The sequence below is a fragment of the Stegostoma tigrinum genome, chromosome 3 (genome assembly GCF_030684315.1).
Source record: "Stegostoma tigrinum isolate sSteTig4 chromosome 3, sSteTig4.hap1, whole genome shotgun sequence".
Lineage (NCBI taxonomy): Eukaryota > Metazoa > Chordata > Chondrichthyes > Orectolobiformes > Stegostomatidae > Stegostoma > Stegostoma tigrinum.
The window spans coordinates 92,822,085-92,842,422 of NC_081356.1; the positions used below are offsets into that span (position 1 = coordinate 92,822,085).

Sequence of the window (20,338 nt, forward strand, 5' to 3'; positions counted from 1 at the left end):
TGCAGATTTGACTCCTGCTCACCAGTGTTGAAGCAACCTTATCAGCCTCAGATAGAAGTCAGATTTAGGATACTTTCAAATCTCCTGGGTTACCTGCTACAGGAAACCTGCTGCCTTGACAGTCACAAACTAATTCGATATTCTCTCATTACCAATCCAAGGTTGGCTAATACACTGATGGAAAGAATTAACAGTAAGCATATGAAGTTTTTGTCTCATTTTTCCACAATAGAGCTATCCATTATTACCTTACTATGAGTACTATATACAAAAAAACTACTAGTAATGCCTTCTAAAAATAAGAATATTTATCACCATCCGCTCTTCTAAACTTACAGATAGTATTATAAATCTAATGAAAGCTTGAGTGTCATTCTCCTTTATAATTGATGTGCCCTGTCTTGCAATGTAGTCCTGGTTTGCAGTAGCTTGATTAACAGGTAGAAGCAAAAGATTTGGTTTGGTACTGTACTGGACAGCAACATCTCCCACAAATCCTTGTTCGCGAACAATTGTTAAAGTGATATTAATTGCATCAACTGTAAAAACATACAATAAAAATAATTAAAACTTGTATGTGCAGTCATCAAAACAGTTTAATCTCAATATTGGGTAAAGTTGCACTGTAATACTTTTAATGAATATAGAAATCAGCAGAGATCTAAAACAAACATCCTATTTGCTGTTGACAACAAGGTGTGAAGCTGGATCAACACAGCAGGCCAAGCAGCACCAGAGGAGCAGGAAAGCTGACGTTTTGGGCCTAGACCCTTTTGCAGTTCCTACTATCTCTCCTATTCGCTGTCACACATTTTACAAAGTTTAGAATCAATCTCAGCCTTGAATGTACTCAGCAATCCAGCCTCAACTGCCCTATGAAATGAAGAATTCTACAGATTCACTACCCTCTGGGAGAAGAAATTCCTCTTCATCTCTAAAATGTGCGACTCCTTGTTCAGAGATTATAACTTTCGGTCCTAGATTCTGGCACAAGAGAAAACAATGTTTGTGTGTCTCATCTGTTAAGTCATCCAAGAATCTTGGATGTTTCAATAAGGTTACTCCTCATCCTTCTAAACTCCAAAGATTCCCAGCCCAACCTACTAAATCTCTCCTTATTAGACAGTTCCTCCATTCATGGTATTAGCTTAACGAAGCTTCTCTGGACTGCCTCCAATGTCAATATATCTTTCCGTAGATAAGGGATACAAAACTGTTCACAGTATTCTGTGGTCTGACTAGCACTTTGTACAGTTTCAGCAAAATCTCCCTCCTTCTATACTCTGTCCCTCTTGAATTAAAGGCCAATATTCCGTTTACTTTCCCTATTACCCCCTGAACTTGGATGTTAGCTTTTTCTGATTCATTGGTAAGGACACCAAATTCCTTATTCTGCCGCTTTCCGCAGTCTTCCTCCATTTAAGTAATATGTAGCACTTCTGATCTTTCTATCAAATTGCATAATCTCACATTCTCACACATTACATTCCATCTGCCATGTTTTTGCCCACTCTCTGCACCTCTTGGCTGACTATTTGTGTCATCTTCACCACTTGCCAGCCCAACTATTTTTGTGTTATTTGCAAACTTAGTTACAGTAAATTTATTTTCCTCATTCAGGTCATTAATACATGTTGTAAGTAATAAAACAAACAACTGCAAATGCCAAGATCCGAAATAAATAAGAACAGAAATTGCTGGAGAAATTCAGCAGGTCTGGCACCATCAGTGGACAGAAAATTATTATATATAATTGTGCCTACAGTGATCCCTGTGGCACTCCACTAGTTATGGGGTGTCATCCTGAAAATGTCCCCTGATCCAAAATCTCTGTCTTGAATTCTCTATCCATGCTAACAGACCACCTTCCAAAGCATGGGCTCTTATGTGTGGTACCTTATCAAATGTCTTTTGAAAATCCAAAAATATTACATCCACTATTTCCCCTTTATCTATCCACCTTGCCACTTGCTCAATGAATTCTAATAAATCTGTCAGGTATGATTTCCACTGCATGAAGCCATGCCGTCTCTGCTTGATCATATTATGTATTTTTAAATGCTTTGCTATTACATCCTTCATAATAAACTCTAACATTTTCAAAATAGCAGAAATGAAGCTAACTTTTTTTATCTGTCCCCTTCCCTTTTTAAATAAAAGTGTTACATTGGCAGCTTTCCAATCTTATGGGACTTTTCTGGGAACTAATGGATCCTGGAAGGTTACTACCTGCGCATTCACTATCCCTGTAGCTACTTTCTTTCACTACTTGATGATGCATCCCATCAGGTCGAGGGCACTTAACAATTTTTAATCCCATTAATTATCCCAACACATTTTCTCAAGTGATAATGATTGTATTTATTTCCTCTTCTCCTTTTACCCGTTAATAATTTAGTAATTTTTAAAATTTATATAAGCCTCTTCAACAGTGAAGACTGATGCAAAGTATTTATTTAACTTCTCTGCCATTTCCTCCTTCCCAACTATTACTTCCACAGCCACATATTCAAAGAGGTCAATGTTCACTCTGATATTCATCTTTCATTTTCCATATTTAAAGGAGCTCTTGTTGTCCTTTTTGATATTACTTGCAAGTTTACCCTCAAAATTATCTTCTCACTTTGTTTTGGTCATCTTTTATTAGGTTTTAAAGTTTTTCCAGTCCTCTTGCTTACCAGTGGTCTTTGCTATATTTTATTTTTCTTTCAACTTCATGGTATTCTCAACTTTCCTCATTAACCATCATTGATTTATGCCCTCTCTAGAATCCTTCTTCCTTGCTGGAATAGGGACAGATGAATCTGTCATGAAGATGAGGTCAAATAGTTTTTCCCTTTTATTGAAGGGTCTAGGCTCGAAACGTCAACCTTCCTGCTCCTCTGATGCTGCTTGGCCTGCTGTGTTCATCCAGCTCTACCCCTTTTTATCTCTTTCCCTTTCGTTGGTACGCTCACTGCATTTCTACCCAGAGCACACTCAGTGCCCTTCCCACTCTCAGTTGCTAAAGAGTACTCATTCATCAGCTGTGTAGGATATGAGGGTGTAATCTGCAATCAGCAAGACTTTCCTTGGCAATGATGCCATGGCACTGCATGGGACTCTAGGTCAATTTTGAGAACTCACAGCCAAACTGCATCCTGGCTGTATAGCAGTGTGCCACCATTTGTGGCAGGTCTGTCCTGATGGTGGGTCAGGATGGATATGTTGGTGTCAGGGTCATTTTCTCTAGGGTCCCATCCTATGAGAATTACTGTGTTGAGCTAGGCTGGTCTAGTTTGTAATAGTTCGGTCAATTTCAGTACAAACTTCCAGATATAATAAGAAGGACTTGGCAGAGTTGATAGGGACAGCTTTGGGGCTTTTTTTTTCAGTCCCTAGTCAATGCCCTGAGATCTATCCATTTCATTTCTTTGTGAATTTACAGTGGTTTGATACAACTGAGTGGCTTGCCAGACCATTTCAGAGGGCTTTTATGAGTTAACCATATTGTGTTGGGTCTGGAGTCACATTCAAGCCAGACAAGGTGAGGACAACAAATTTACTTTTTTGAAGAACTTCAGTTTAATTACAAGTTACCAAAGTAAGAATATTCAAAGGTTACCAAAACAATAATTAATCTCAAACACTGAAAACAAAACTTACATTCAGGCTCCTGCACCAAGACGTGGCGTGAATTTGTGTCCCAGCCAATCACACCGTAAGGGGAATCATTCGGAAGAATAGTCAATACCGCACTTCTTTTATTCAAGTCAATAGTTGCTCCTTTGGTTTGGTTTTGAACACCCGTTGTGGTGATATTTACAAGACTTATAGTTACAATCTCAGCCAGTTCTGGAATGTTGTCAGCCAACACGGTAAGTGAAATTGTAGTGAGTGCTTGACCCTCTGTAAAAGTGAACTGTAATATTGGGCCATATCAATCAAATATAAGAGTAAAACTTTGAAGATGAATTATGAAACACTTCAACAACAAGCAAACAGATTGAGAAATGCCAGCTCTTAGCTGTTATCTGATCTGTGACCTTTCATCCTTCATACGGTGGTGTGTCAGGCCACCATCTCTACGGAAGCATAGTTCTTAAACCAGAAGGAAAAATCTGGTGAGAGCACTTCATGTTCATTTCTGTTTGATGAAAATATATGAAATACTATTCCTGAAGTCGATATCATGGAAAGTGAGCAATAAATTGTCAGATTAATATAGCAAGCTAATTGTTCCACCAATGCTCTTAAGGGAAGGAAATCTTCCCAAAATACAAGGTAATCAAAAATTGGGTAGACACTACTCAGCCATTTTAAGATTGAGCAAGTAATGTAACGGATGAATAAATCGATTTGAGTTCAGGATATCTCTGATCAGTAAATGGGGGGCAGTGATTAGTAAGAATTAATAAGTGATAATTTTTCATGGTTCAGTGCTCAAGACGTAAGATTCAACTTGAGTCAACTGACAAGAACAATGTTACAATCTGGTGTCCCAGAGTGGATTGATTAAAAACTACTGCTTTAGTTAGAACATAATTTATCTTCTACATATAAAAAAATTAATAAATTCTGTAAAAACTGGGCAAAAATTGTACCTAGAAAACCTCTTATAACTGATCAAGTAAGAAATCTAGTAAACTTTCACATTGGTTCTCTCCATTCAGTCTATATTTCTGACTTAGATCTTACAATTAACACTGAAGTGATCCCAAAATGTTACACTTGCAGAGACAACAAATGTGGGTTTCTGTTTGTTTTTTGCTAAATGTTTTAAATGAGATTCTGTAATATGTGCAGAATGAAGATGGTACATACATTGAATATTACTAATTATAGTAATTATACTATAATTAGTATAAAGGTAACCTTTACCTTTATACTAATTATAGAGTATATAATTTGTGGGATAATGTCTCAACAAAATGTTTGCATGACAAAACTTTATGGATTGATCTTGCTAGCTTGAAACAAATGTTGGAGAGAAAGATAATCTCTAATATTAAATGTATTGGCTTCAGCTTTATCCTTGACCATTTGCTTTCCTAGTGTATAATGTAAAGTGGGATACTATCATCAAATTAAAATGGCTTTACCTCCTCAGCTCCAGACTGTTTCCCTGGAATGATTCCCTGCCCTTGCTCTTAAGAGACAGCAAACTCAATTGTGGGTTAATGAATGTTCTAGCATCCAAAATTACACTTGAACCCAATTTAGCCAACCAAGCTGAGACTGCTTGTATAAGGTGCTTTCTTTAAACCAGAGAAGACGTACTGTGGCTGTGAACAGAAATTTTTTTTTGTTATTTACTCTTGCGAGTGGGTGTACTTAGCCAATACTGAAATCATTGCTGTTTGTAGCATTTGGTAAATGATTTAGAGAGATTAAAGGGCAGGGTTCTGTGAAAGAAGAAAATTCCAAGCATTTTCAAACAAACAGGCATAATATAAAATTGTTGGGTAAGCAGAATCATCGCTCATAGATGTCAATTAATGTGGACAAATGCAAAACAATTCATACCGGAAAATAAGCTGGCAATTTAAACCAGTTAATCTGAGACAACAGGCCCACCAAGGGTATTATGGTTGGTCTCAGCTCACTGTAAATAGTAATGAATATTGTGTCGACAACTGTAAGGGAAAATTACCAGTTCTTGGGAATAGTAGCCAGAGAAATACAGCAAGTGTCCTAGGAGATAACAGAATATGTGGAAAATGCCACTATAACCATACCAATATCATGTATACAATTCAGGATGCTGTGCTACATTAAGAATATGCAGCTATTGGTGATACCTATTTAAAGACATGTGGATTATGAAGTGAGATTGATGAACCTGGGGTTATCTACTCTGATGAGAAGGTGCAGGGTAACTACTGTATAAGCTTAAGAGCATTGCTTTCAATTGGGTCCTGATAATATGTGTGAGATTCCCACCAATTCTTGCGCTGGATAATACAAGTTCAGGGTTAGAAAAAGGAAATTAGAAGGGCAATTTTAGTAATAGCTACTTTATGTAGACTGTGGCTGTGACTGTGACTGTGATAATACGGGAATAACTGCTGAAGTGTCCAGTGGAAATAAAGTGTGTTGCAGCCAATGCACTGTAGGGTATTTTCTGGTTACCCAAAGGAAACAAAAATTGTTGTAATTGCTTAAAAAGAGAATGTAAAATAATAAGCTTGAGCCCAGTTACTTTGAGTAAATTATAAAGTAAAATGAAGGAAAACATTTTCATTAACATAAATCCCTTAGATATCAAAGCCATCTTTCCATAAGATTTTGGTGATATGGGAACAGATCAAGTGATTAAAATATAGTCTAATAACCTTACCATTCCAGAAGTTGGAAAGGTGTCATTGATGTGTCCACTGACTGTCCATTGTACAGTCACAACTCCGTGTGTCCCTCGCAGCCTCTCAATGCTCAGAGTGACCACACTATTCTGTTCGAATTCTTCTACTTGCTTGGACAATGAACTCTGGGAGAAGGAGAAAAATACACCCTCAACTTTGAATGAAGTTCAGAACGCTTTTTAAACAAAAATATTTGTTTTACACTGATAATGCAAAAGTAGTTTTGATCAGATTTCTCAGAATTAATGAAAGTTTCCTCAACACAAATTCTATTTGAATGTTGTTTTGCTATCACTTTAATTTCAGATTTTAATAAAAAGTTTTTTCATAATACGAATACAACATTGGAACTCAACACATACAAAATGCCTCAGAACTGTTTTTATAACACTAAAGAATATTGATTGATAAATCCTGGAATTCCCTCCCTAATAGCATTGTGGGTCAACCCACAGCAGAAGACTGCAGCGATTCAAGAAGGCAGCTCACCACCACCTTCTCAAGGGCAACCAGGGATGGGCAAGAAATGCTGGCGAGCCAGTGAAGCCTACATCGCATAAATGAATAGAAAAAAAGTCAATATGAAAATGAGTACCTGCACAAAACCAATTATCCCATGTGCATCATCATTTGACTGGATGACTATAGCTACTTGATCATTAGGACCAATTTCAGCTCCTCCTTTTGCATTTGTGAGCCTCACTAAGAAAGTCTCATCATCTTCTGGAATATCATCATCAAGAATATTTATTGCGATCACAGCATCTTTATGCCCAGGTTCAAATATGAGTTCACCAGACCTATCAATTTAGGTGACAGCATATTATCATTAACACTTACATTAACACTATACGAACAGTAGCAATTTAATAGCACTGTTAAATACAACACAGTATCTAAAAACAAATAAACAAACAACCTTCACTGCATGGTTACACTCAAATACTCGCATTGTCCCAACCACCTCATAGGCAGAGTTTCTTTGGAACAGCAATTGTTAATGGTAAGGCAGCACATCAAATTTACATTTGTCAAGATCCTACAAGTAAGTAATGTAATAAGCTACTCATCAATCAACTGGTTAAACAAATATTGAACAGTATATCAAGAAGACATTTTACTCATAGAATAATATAATGCCAAATGGTCATTTACATCTGAATTCGAAACTGAAACCTGAATTCACAATCTCCTCTGAAAGTCAGTACCTTTAATAAAAGCTGGATTCCCTCACAACTGCACTGAGTGTCAACCTATATTATTTGCTCAATCTTGGAATCCACACACAATCATTTCACTCAAAAGCAAGAATGACCAGTGACAACAGACAAACAATTAAGGATTTGCAAGTTATTCATGACTAAAGGCTCAAGAAATAATTGGTTTGTCAAACTATGGCATATCATTGCAATTTTCAATTCTGTAGATGTTAGATAGGTACCAAACAAATTGTAGATTTAACGTTGAGTTTTGTCCTAGCCTGTCCTGACTGAAGGGTGTTAATAGGTTTCATGCTCACTTTTGGATGGCAAAAAGTATGAAGTCCCTAACCTCAATCTATCCTCTTCACCCTGAAATAAAGATATCATTAACTGCAACTTTAATTATTGCATCAGTCTTCACTGCAGAGGATACAGGTAACATCCTAGAAGCAACTAGAGATCAGAAAACAGAAAGCAGGAAGGAACTCAGGAAAATGTGAGAAGTAGTACTGAATAAATTGTTGAAGTTATGAGTCATTGTCAGACTGTGGCTCAGATTCATTGGTGACACTAAACTTTGGAGTATTATGTGCAGTTCTGGCCCCTGTAATAAGGAAATTCTTACTGCTGGCCACCACCAAGACTTATTCCATGTTGGTGGATGTGTCCAATGAGAAGGCTGAACCTGTTTTATCATGGGTTTAGAAGAATGAGAGATAATCTGATTGAAACCTACAAAATTCTCAAAATTCAGTTACCTTGCCTGGAGTAGGGTGATGGACAGAGGTGTCCAGAACCAGGGAACACAATATCAGAGTAACGGCCAAGCTATTGAGGGCTGTGAAGTACTTTCTACATTCAGAAGGAAACGAATCCTGGGGATTTCCCATCTCAGAGTGTTATGAAAGCTCAGTCTTTGAGTATGTTCAAGACAGAGGTTCATAGATTTCTAGGTACTTACAACATCAAAGATACTTGGATACACAGAAGAATGGCAATAAGGTGAATGATCAGCCTTGATCATACAGACTCGAGGGACTGAGCGGCTTACTCCTACTGCTATATTCCTGTATTCAACCCAATGTGGGTCTGCAAAGAATGGAACTATGAATGAGTGGGATTTGGTACTGAATAGGATACAGAAATTACAAAAGATGAAGTTTGCAGGTGTTGGAGAATGGGAGGTCAGCCAGCAAGGAATGAGATAGCTAACTCCAAAGTAAAAACAAAACAGTGAGGCTACAAAAATAAGTAAATATGTTAAGTGAGTGGTCATAGATATGCCAAACAGAGTATAATATGTAAAAATCTAATATTGTCCATTTCGGCAGGAAGAATAAAAGAAGTAGTATTTTTATCTAAATGGTGGAGATGCAGCGGGGTCTACATTCCCTAGTATATGAATCACAAAAGGCTAGCATGCATTAAAACCAAGAAATTAGGAAAATGAAGAGCATGTATCATATATTTCAAGCAAAAGTGAATACAAAAGAAGGGCAGTTACCTTTCAGTTATACAAGATACAAGAGAGACCTCTTCTTTGATAAATTCTTGGGATGTTGGCATTGCTGGCTGTGCTAACATTTACTGCCATGGATGGTGGGTGGCTTGGAGGGGAACACACATAGTTGTGTTCCCATGTATTTGCTCTCCAGGTTTTTCTAGATGCCAGTGAAGTGAGTTTGAAAAGCTGAGTTGCTGCTGTGCATTCTGCTGATAGTATATTGTTATTACTGAGTGTCAATGGTGGAGGAAGTGAGTGTTTATGAATACACGTCAACCAAATGCATTTCTTCGTCCTGGATGGTGTTAAGATTCTTAAATGTTGTTGGAGCTGCATTCATTGAGCCATGGATCTATGAAACTCTCCTCCTGAAAACACAATAGTGGAAGCAGAGTCTTTGAATATTTTAAAGCAGAGGTATGTAGATTCTTGGTGATTAAGAAGATGGAAGGATATTAGGAAGGCAGCAACGTGGATCTAAAGTTTCAAACAGATCAGATTCGAAGACCTGCATGATCTATGCCTTCTCCTTGTATGTCCATATGCTTATGTGAGTGTTTTGGCATTGACTGAAATGAGACAGATTGGACTGGCAGTGCTATGAAGATGAAAGCAGGTGGTATTTGCCATGAAGAGAATGCAGAGTCAGAACCAAGCTCGTGGTCGAATAGAGCAGCAGTGTTGCAAACAGTCTGGTTGAGCTTCAGAAAATGAATAAGTGGTAAGCTGGGAAATTTGTATCAGTAACTGAAGATATTGACCAAGCAGTCTGGAAACATCAGGGTAATGGAGATGCTGAGAAGTGGTTGACAGATACAGCAGTGTGTTATCAACATATACATGGAAGTTAAATCTAATCTTTCGGTTAGATCGTTTCCAGGACACACTATTCAAAGGGAGGCTAGACTGTGAAAGTAGAGATTATATTTCATGCCTCTATAGCTTGCTATCAGCCTGTCTCAAAGCCTCTGATTTATAGTCAGATCTGATACAAAATTTAACACTATATCTGTGAACTTTTTATATGAACTTTGAGGTAATGCAGTGACATGGCCATAAATTTCCTTCATCTCTCTTCTATCTTTCTGACATCTTTTACTAACACAGGCCACTCCATCCAGCTCTCTCTGGAAACCTTGGAAACCACAAAGCAATGAGAAACATATACAGATCTTGCATTACGTTACCTCAAATCTTTGTTTTGTTTGTGTCCAGGAGCAAATATTCACTGGGCCCCAAAAATATATTGGTCAGTGAATTTCGTTCCTCTAATTTGTCTCAGAAAAATATGCTTTTGTTTCAAATAAACTAACCAAATAAAAAAAAAGCAGAAGCAAATTCAGAAATTCTTACCCTGGAATAAAATCGGATTGGTTAGATACAGAAACCAGCTCATAGACCCAGGATTCCAAATCACCTGCTGAAGCAATGAGGGTCTTGGCTCCATTAAGTGAAGGAACAGTGACAGAAACCATATCATTTGCTGCAGGAAGTTCCAGCAACAATGTAAACTGGCTGGTTGCTGTGTTCCATATGTAGAGGAGTGACTGATTTTCACCAGTTAGCAGAAGATGAACTGAAAAAAAGAATGGTATCTGCATAATATGTTCAACTGATCAGAAATAAAAGCACTTTTAAGTTGCAATACAGTTGTACCAGAGTAGCCAACTTAATCACAACTGCCTAAACACCATCAACTTTGTACTGAGGTTCAATACAATGCTTAGCCCTGCATTGGTATTGCCATCTGTACAGCATCTGGATGCCATTGTCATGCTTTCTGCATAGCCAGCAACAGATAATAGGCAACAAAGGATATGAAGGTAACTTCCAGCTGCAGCCTGAATTTACCACTACCTCCCTGCAACTGTGTTGCATGGCTGATTTATAAGCATGGTGTTCTGGGATGGCATTCCTACATTAACTTAAGGCTATGAAATTAAAGCATTGATCACATGAAATTGTCAGCAATAATGTCCTATTCACAAATTTTTCTGTGCACCATTTACTTTTCATAAGGAATTCAATAACATATTTGGTTGCTCGATGATTCATTTCTTAAGTCTTACCAAAGCCTGAGGAAGGAGAAAAAAGGAAGATATTTCTGATAGTTTTAACAGGAATCGTCTGAACCAGTTTTAAAGCAAGTTGATCAGTCTTCCAAATGTACACCAGACAAGAAGGATGGTTGCCTGTGAAGCGTAATAAATGCAAATTCAGTTAATGCATTGGTGTACAAGATATATGCTGTATCCCAAAATGACTGAGAGAGGAAATATAAAAACCTTTCAGTGAGTAGGTTTAATGACAACAGTATCCTCCAGGTATGCCAGGAAGCTGTAGTTTAAAAAACAAACTATTTCTAACAAAATAAAGTTCATTCAAATGCGAAGAACAAAAGAATTTGGTGAAATAAATCTGCAATATAAACATGAAGTCATGCTCTGTCCATCAATGCCTTCTACATGAGGCTATGAAACAATCCATTCACAACCCTGTTTTACCAGACCACCACTGGCAACATGAATGTGGCACAAATATTTTAGCTGCTGCACTCCCACTACATTCCACAAAGCAGATGCAATGATTTGGATCTTCCTTGACAGTTGTTTGGGGTGGTGGGGTTGGGGGGTCAGTTTGAACTTTATGATCTGGCAGATGTAGGGAGGTTGGTAGTTCATGTGGAAGCCTAGATGTCACCCAAAAGCATTGTTTTAACTGGGATTTGAGGGTGCAGTGGACGTGGGGTTGGGGCTTGAGTTCAGAGGCATAAATAGCGAAAGTTGTGGGGAAATCAGAAGAGTTGGAGTAGAAGGTGGAATGTGCAACCATTTGGAAAGTGGGTATGCTGAACCTAACTGCTAGTTGAAAAGACATTTACCACATAGATAAAGCAATCCTTACCTTCCTGAAGCTACCAAGTTTCCAAGGTCCAGGAAGCTACATACCATCCTACCCTTACCATTTGCAATTCTACCCTTTAAATTAGAAATGGTGGATAAAAATGAAGAAAACAGCTTTGTGAGATTATTTCATTTGCCAATCCACCTCCTGCTCACCCTCTCCTGTCCATATTAAACCAAAATGGGCATGTTGTGGTAAGGATTCAGATTTTCGTAAAAGCTGTTTAACGCTCACCGAGCCAAAACATGACCACTTTGTCCATTGAAATCCTTCTCGTCACCCCTGTCCACTGAACTGCATACAGATGAGCCTAAAAAGGGGTGGCAGGTTCATTTCAATGATGGATGTTGGTTGGGTAACTGAGTGATTTTCAATGATAACCTCGATTTCAACCTTGTTGGTACAGGATTGTGAACTCAGCTTCCGGGCTGCAACCTCAATACCATAATCACCAGATATCCCCCATCCCCACCAATATCTTGAGTAAATTAGAACATTAACGCAGAACATAGCCATTGGATATTTACTGAACATGAGGCTTCTTGCCTTTCAAACTTGATATACAAAATATGGCTCCATATGAAAGAAAATATACACATGGACGTATAGAGATAACAAAGTGTGAAGCTGGATGAACACAGCAGGCCAAGCAGCATCCGAACACATAGATGTATATACTATATACCGGTGAAACTACTTTTGAATGTAAATACCTACTTTAAAATGTATTAATGAAATTAAAAACCCTTTCACTGACCTCCAATTGCAGTGTTACAAAAGACGAAGTAAACATCAGCTCCCACTATCATGCTGCTAACGTGTGTTGCTCCTTGAACCATCAAATTCTGCAGCTTTTTGAACTGGTCATCACTCCACTGATAGAAAACAGATACCTGATTGAAGCTGGACTGGGAAACAGCCAAGTACAATAGACTTTCTCGAGTAAACAAAGTGAGTCCAGTGGCCCTGCGGGTGGGAATGTTTTGGTGCAGAATAAATAACTGTCCAGTCCATCTATAGATCTGTGGATATATCATTTGAAATAGCATGTTAACTTTGGACCTAAGAGAATGTTCAACGTATACATTGTGGTAGGAAGTCACTGTCAAAACAGATTTCTAATTTCAGCTGTGACCACATAATGCAAGTTTTAAAAAGTGATACAAATCTCACCACTTTTGAGGGTTAAAGAAAGGAAGCATGAGTAAATAATCATCTAGTCCAATCTGTATAAAAGTATGTTGACTCCTGGTTTGACAAAGTCTTTAATTACTTCCAGGCCTTGTTTGTGTTACACATTTTCTTACGAACCTGTTCAGAGATGTTATTGCATATCTCTGGAACAGGTTGGATGTGAGTCCAGGTTACCTGGCTCATTGGTAGAGACATTACCACTGCACCACAACATTAAACTAGGCTAGTAGTTGATGTACTCTTAAGTATCCGTGCAGTAAATAATGCTATTAACATCAGGGAAGCTGGCTGTACTTGAAGTTCATGAAAAAGTCTCAGTTAGCCCTATGTTCATGTCATTTTGTGTGCTTCAACAGGACTGGTTTAATCAATGAGCTCACAAATGAAATTCATTAATCTATACACCTTCATTGTCCCCCTCACTCAAAATCTTTCTATACAGAATCTCCAAGAAATGATGTTAACCCCTCTACAAGCTACTCCTTCTTCACTTGAATCAATATCACCATCTCGCTGCCTTTCTTTCATTCCCTATCTTTCCCAGACGCCATGCATCCAGATAAGTTTAATAACTGGCTCTGTCTTATTCCAGCCTGGTCTCCAATACGATCACATAACATCATTTTCCTATGTGGCTATCCGACAGCAGCTTATTGACAATATTTAACCATCAGGGAGTGTTCTTCACATTAAATATTAATCTATGCTTGATTATAGTGTGTACAACTTTGCTGCTACATTTCCCACAACATAACAGTAAATTCAACACTTCTTATTTGCTTGTAAAGTGCATTAGGCAGAGAATTCCAAAGCTTCATGACCTTTTAACTGAAGGAATTTCTCTTCTGAATCCTAAGTAACTGGCCCCTTATCCTGAAACTGTACTCCCAAGCTTTATTTTCCTGACCAACAAAAATAATCTCCCAGCATCGACCCTGCAAAGCCCCTTCAAAATCTTGTATGTTTCAGTGAGATTGCCCTTCATTATTCTAAACACTACAAAATATAGATCTGATTTAGTGGGCATCTAATCACATGACAATCACCTCAGCCATGTGACTAATTTGGTGAACATTTACTGTCCTGACTCAAATACCATCTAAATATGGAATGCAAAACCTTATACAGCAATCCAAGTGTGATATCAGCAAAAACCTTATTGCAAATACAGCAAAACTTCTTTATTCCTGTATTTCAATTCTATTGACAAGCAAGACCAACATGCAATTTGTTTTTCCAACTGCCTTCTGTACTTGCCTGGTAACTTTCTACATACTCAAATCTCTCAGAACATCAGTGCTTAAAAGTTGTATACACAGAATCTCAAGCATGTGGAAGCAGGCTATTTGGCCCATCAAGTCCACACTGAACATCATCCCACTCAGACTCACCCCCTAACCTATCCCTGTAACCTTCGTTTCCCATGTCTAATCTACCTAACCTGCACATCATTGGACTGTGGGAGGAAACCCACATGGACAAGGGGAGAATATGCAAACTCAGTCACCTGAGAGTGGAATCAAACCTGGGCCCCTGCCTCTGTGAGGTAACAGTGCCTTTCAATGAGCCACCATGCCGCCCTATTAAAGATATTCTGCTTTTCCACTCTTCTAAAGAAAGTAAACAACTTTACACTTCACTATATTATAATCCAGCTACCATCTTGCTGTCCATTTAATTTGGGATATGAGGGAATAAATCACATTTATTTTAAAAGCATTAACAAGCACACTGCTGTAATCATTTAATTGAGATACACTCTCTGAGGATAAGAAAATACACATTGCTTCGGCAATAAACCTTGTGACTATGGTCAGTGATGGGAAAACAAATTCTATTTGTCACAATAAGTTTAACATAGCCACCTTGTTCTTGTACTCTGGGCCCATATTAATAAAGTCTAAGACATTTATTCTCTCAATATGTCCTGCCACCAATATTTTAAAGCCAAAATACACATAGATGCCTCTGCTCTGGCCCTTCCTCAGAGGTGCACCCTTTATTTTATACTACTTTTCAGTATTCTTTTTATGAAATGAACTGCTTCACTGACATGCGTTACACTTTCTTTACTAGTAATCCTCCGCCACCCATCCTCCCCAATCCCAACCCCAACCACAATTCTACCAATCTGTCCTAGCTCTGTGAAACATTATATCCTTCTTCATGGTTTACAATATTTACAAGTTTTATTCCATGCACAGATTTTAAAAGTGCCCTGCATTTCAACATCTATGTCATTTATAGGTCAGGGAAAGCTGGGATTCTTATTCTTAGGGAAATCTACTATAAAGCTTCCTCCAGTCCAAATAACAACCATTCATATCTGCTACGAAATGTGAGGCTGGATGAACACAGCAGGACCAGCAGCGTCTCAGGAGCACAAAAGCTGATGTTTCGTGCCTAGACCCTTCATCAGAGAGGGGGATGAGGTGAGGGTTCTGGAATAAATAGGGAGAGAGGGGGAGGCGGACTGAAGATGGAGAGAAAAGAAGATAGGTGGAGTGGAGAGTATAGTTGGGGAGGTAGGGAGGGGATAGGTCAGTCCAGGGAAGACGGACAGGTCAAGGAGGTGGGGTGAGGTTAGTAGGTAGGAGATGGAGGTGCGGCTTGGGGTGGGAGGAAGGGATGGGTGAGAGGAAGAACCGGTTAGGGAGGCAGAGACAGGTTGGACTGGTTTTGGGATGCAGTGGGTGGGGGGGGGGAAGAGCTGGGCTGGTTGTGTGGTGCAGTGGGGGGAGGGGACGAACTGGGCTGGTTTTGGGATGCGTTGGGGGAAGGGGAGATTTTGAAGCTGGTGAAGTCCACATTGATACCACTGGGCTGCAGGGTTCCCAAGCGGAATATGAGTTGCTGTTCCTGCAACCTTCGGGTGGCATCATTGTGGCACTGCAGGAGGCCCATGATGGACACGTCGTCTAAAGAATGGGAGGGGGAGTGGAAATGGTTTGCGACTGGGAGGTGCAGTTGTTTATTGCGAACAGAGCGAAGGTGTTCTGCAAAGTGGTCCCCAAGCCTCCGCTTGGTTTCCCCAATGTAGAGAAAGCCACACTGGGTACAGTGGATGCAGTATACCACATTGGCAGATGTGCAGGTGAACCTCTGCTTAATGTGGAAAGCCGGTGTGGCTTCCTCTACATCTTAAACATTAGACTTTGATGACAATTTTATGGCCAACCCTATAAAATTTAATATTCAGTCATGAACAGAAAGCTGTAATGGCTATTGTCTGCTTCAGAAATTATTTTCTGATAGAATCCTGTTCATTTTGATGACCTAGGTTATTAGAAACACCTTTACAAATATAGGAGTTGAAAGTCAATAGCTGCGGCCTTAAGAGCAGGAAAGGAGGCAGGAAATCTGACAAGTCATTTTTTTGAGTTTCTGCTAACCAGCTGCAGCAGATATCCTTTCAAAGCTGCTTTAGCCTTTCTACCATTATATAAGTAAAGGGTTTCTGGAAAATGTGTTTAGACAAGATTACGGCCACAAAATTGATGGAATCTCAAAGCTCACCTTTGAATTACTGTCCTGACTGTCTGCTTGACTACTAACTATCAAATAATCTAGACTGTTCCATGTAAAGTGTTGCACGTCACTGGTTTCCGGTACAGTTAAAGACTGAATCTGTCAGAAAATTCAAAGAAAAGATTAAGGCAACATTTATAACAACGTTGCATCCATTTGTTTTAATATTTAAGCTTTTCATCTCACCAGAGTGTCAATCACATAAAATAAAATATACCAGGAATGAAATCTGGTCAGAGTGACTCTGCTGCCTGAAATACACTGCTCAGGTTTTATTTCCTATTGATAGGAAAACATTGTCAAGATTTTAAGCTTCAAAAGAAGTGAAAGCAAAGGTGAGATGAGGAAACAGGTTCATGAAAACAGTATGAATAAGAGTATGAAGAGTCTTCAGAGAAAGTCTATGGGAAGAAAGGAGCAGACTCAGAGCTGGCAGATGGAGTATATCATAGGAAAGTGAGAGATTGCACATGTTGTCAGGAAGAATACAAAGCAGAATATTATTTAAGTGAAGAAAACCCAATACTAAGGGATCTGGTTGTTCTTGTACACTATTCACGACAAGTTATCGTGCACATACAGTCAGCAATTAGGAAGGCAAGTTTTGCTCCAACTCTACAGGACACTGATGAGACCACATCTGGAATACTGCACATTGTTTTGCTCTTCTTACTGAAGGAAGGGATATACTTGCATTGGAAGTAGCTCAAAGAAGGTTCATCTTGTTGATTCCTGGGAAGAATTGCTTGTTTTATGAGGTAACGTCAAGGACGTCGGATCCAAATTCATTGGAATATAGGTAAATGAATGGTTCTGAAGGGGATGAACAGGCAACAGATTGGGAAGATGTCTTCACTTTTCAGAGAAATCTACCACTAGGGGTAATAGTTTAAAAATATGCAATTTTTCATATTCCTGCAGAAATCTGGGAGCATGGGAGGGCAGAGAGAGAGAGAGGCACCAGAGGTCTCGCCCAGCCTCTTCATCCCACCACTCCTGAGCATCAGGTCCTGTTTTTTCCCACCCCGATCTGCCTGGGTATCAGGCTCTTTTCCCCCAATCCCCCCAAACCATTTATATATACAAATTAAAGTGGTATACAGTGCACATGCATTGGTGTTGTATCCTTCCTCTGATGGTCATTAGCCTGTGAAATTTACTTCTTGCATTGAGTAGAAAAAGCTGGGTCATTGAATATATTCAAGACTGACTTAGACAGATTTTTGACTGAGCGGGTGTGGGGTTTAAGGATAATGGGGCATGGGCAAGAAAGTGGTGTGAATATCACAAACACATCAGCTGTGATCTGATTGAACAGCAAAGCAGGCTCAATGATCCAATTCATTTTCTTTGGATTTTATCTTTCTTATCAATTATACTTTTTCAGATTGCTCCCTTGTGACAATATTTCATTATTAACAATCATAATTCAAAATAGCTGTTGATTCACATTTAAATTAAACATTAAAAACAAGAGGCAATATAAGGATCATACCAATGTTAATTTGGATTGCAGAGTAAACCTGTAAATGCTGTTATTTGATGCTTTCATTCCTGCTATTCCACTGTCAGTAATGATTATGTAGGACACATCGTTTTTGACAAAGGTTGTGCAATCTGTGGGATTCCATGTTTTGAATTTCTAGGAGAATAACAGTGATACCACCATTTTCTAAATAATTACACAAATTGCCAGAAAGAATTAAAAGATAGGAATTTTAATTTCAATTCAATAGGTAAAGGGGGTTTTTAGCTTGTTCTCACCTGCACTGGAACAAATACACCTTGCCATTGATAAATCGTGGACAAAACATTTGCTCTGGAACTGCTTCCAGATGTTCGAAGAAAAATTCCAAACAGGCTGTTGTTTAATGTCAAAAAACACCACGCTGCACCAAACGATTCAGGAAAATTCTGCAATGTGGATAGCAGTTCGATATCACCCTCTAAAAAAATATCAATTTTAATATTAATTAGCAAATGAGTTAACTATATGTATTAAGCGATACAACACGATTTTCCCACCAAAAAGGAATGGGAACTTTAACTTTCTGTCCTTTCAAAAATCACGATTCATGTCTGTCAAAGCTCTGTCTAGTATCTTTGATATTACATCCTCGTGGTCAGCAGGAACTGAAATGGATCAGGCACATTAATAAATTGCAGCCAGTGCCTCCGAGAGTAGGTCAGAAGTGGGGAATTCTCTGGTGAGTACCCTACCTCCTGATTCCCCAGTATCTGTCCATCATCTACAAGGAAGAAGTTGGGAGTGCCACGGAATACTCTACCCTTGTTTGGCTGAGTCCAGCTCTAATAACACTCAAGAAACCTGATACTATCTAGGACAAAGCAGTTCACTTAATCGGCATCTCATCTACCACCTTCAACATTCAGTCCCGTAATCGCCAATGCACAATGGCAGCAGTGTGAACCATCCACAAGATGCACTGCAGTAAATCACCAAGGGTCCTGTGACAACACCTTCCAAATGCATGACCTCTGCCACTTCAAAGGACAAGTCAGTAAATGTATGGAAACACCACAACCTGCAAGCTCCCTTCCAAGCCACTCATCCAAGCGTATGTAGCCCATGGTAAGAGGCAGATAAGTACCACATTATAAAGCTTTGGGTAGTGTTGTAGAACGGAGAGACTGAGTGATTCAGGTACATAAATCTTTGAAGTTTGCATCTCATATAGATAGGGTGGTTGAAAAGGCATTTAGCATGATTGCCTTCATTGCTCAGACCTTTCAGTAGAGGAGCTGGGGTATTATGTTGAGGTTCTTCAGGGTATTGGTGAGGCCTCTTCTAGAATACTGTATACAATTCTGGTCATCCTGTTGTAGGCAAGATATTATTAAGCTGAAGCAGGTCAGAAGAGATTTATCAGGATGTTGCTGGGAATGGAGGCTTTGAGTTATGGGCAGAGACTTAATAGGCTGGGACTTTTTCCACTGGAGGAGCGTAGGAAATTGAGGGATGACTTTATGGAGGTTTATAAAATCATGAGAGGTATAGATAAGGTGTCTTCCCTTGGATAAAGGATTTCAAGACTAGGGGGCATACATTTAAGGTGAGAGGAGAAAGATTTAATAAAGACACGAGGGACAATTTTTTTTTTACACAGAGTCGTTTGTATGCAGAATGAACTTCCAAAGGAAGTGGTGGATGGAAGTACAGTTACAACATTTAAAAGACAGTTAGATAAGTACATGAATAAGAAAGATTTGTAGGGATATGGGCCAAGCTCAGGCAGGTGGAACTATTTCATTCTGGGATTATGGTTGACATGGACTGGTTCGACTGAAGGGTAAATTTCCATGTTGTAAGATTCTATGGCTCCCAAAGTGCTTCAACTGGTATACCATGAGGCAATTTTTCATCCTTTCCATCCAATCATCACAGCCCAATGTTTGTTTTCTTGGACTAGTTTTGTCTTTCTCCATATTGTAAATATTGTTATCACCAAACCAAACTAAGTTTCTTGTTTCTATTGAGCTGTAAACAAACTCTTACTTGCTTTTCCATCTGCAGGACATTGATAATGCGTGCTATTTCTGCTAAATTAACATTTGAGCAGACCAAAAAAGGTACATAAATTATTCTTCTATTGCAAGCTGCACATGACGACAATTATACAGGATAGGATGATGGAAAATGGATT

The 20,338-nt window shown here is 38.9% G+C and overlaps 1 protein-coding gene across 10 annotated transcripts in view; it reads right to left on the reverse strand.

The window, feature by feature from the left end:
- Positions 1-20,338, reverse strand: part of adgrv1 (adhesion G protein-coupled receptor V1) — a 560,536-nt gene that overhangs the window by 323,874 nt on the left and 216,324 nt on the right. For 8 of the 10 annotated variants that reach the window (XM_048527106.2, XM_048527099.2, XM_048527104.2 and 5 more), the window contains 10 exons: positions 18,438-18,619; positions 18,169-18,315; positions 16,662-16,772; positions 12,709-12,973; positions 11,117-11,239; positions 10,401-10,623; positions 6,937-7,141; positions 6,320-6,466; positions 3,646-3,901; positions 337-539 (listed from right to left, as the gene is read on the reverse strand). In XM_048527106.2, coding sequence (XP_048383063.2) covers positions 337-539; positions 3,646-3,901; positions 6,320-6,466; positions 6,937-7,141; positions 10,401-10,623; positions 11,117-11,239; positions 12,709-12,973; positions 16,662-16,772; positions 18,169-18,315; positions 18,438-18,619 — 1,862 coding nt within the window. The remainder of the gene's footprint in view (positions 1-336; positions 540-3,645; positions 3,902-6,319; positions 6,467-6,936; positions 7,142-10,400; positions 10,624-11,116; positions 11,240-12,708; positions 12,974-16,661; positions 16,773-18,168; positions 18,316-18,437; positions 18,620-20,338) is intronic. The other 2 variants (XM_048527100.2, XM_048527101.2) reach the window with 2 other exon arrangements.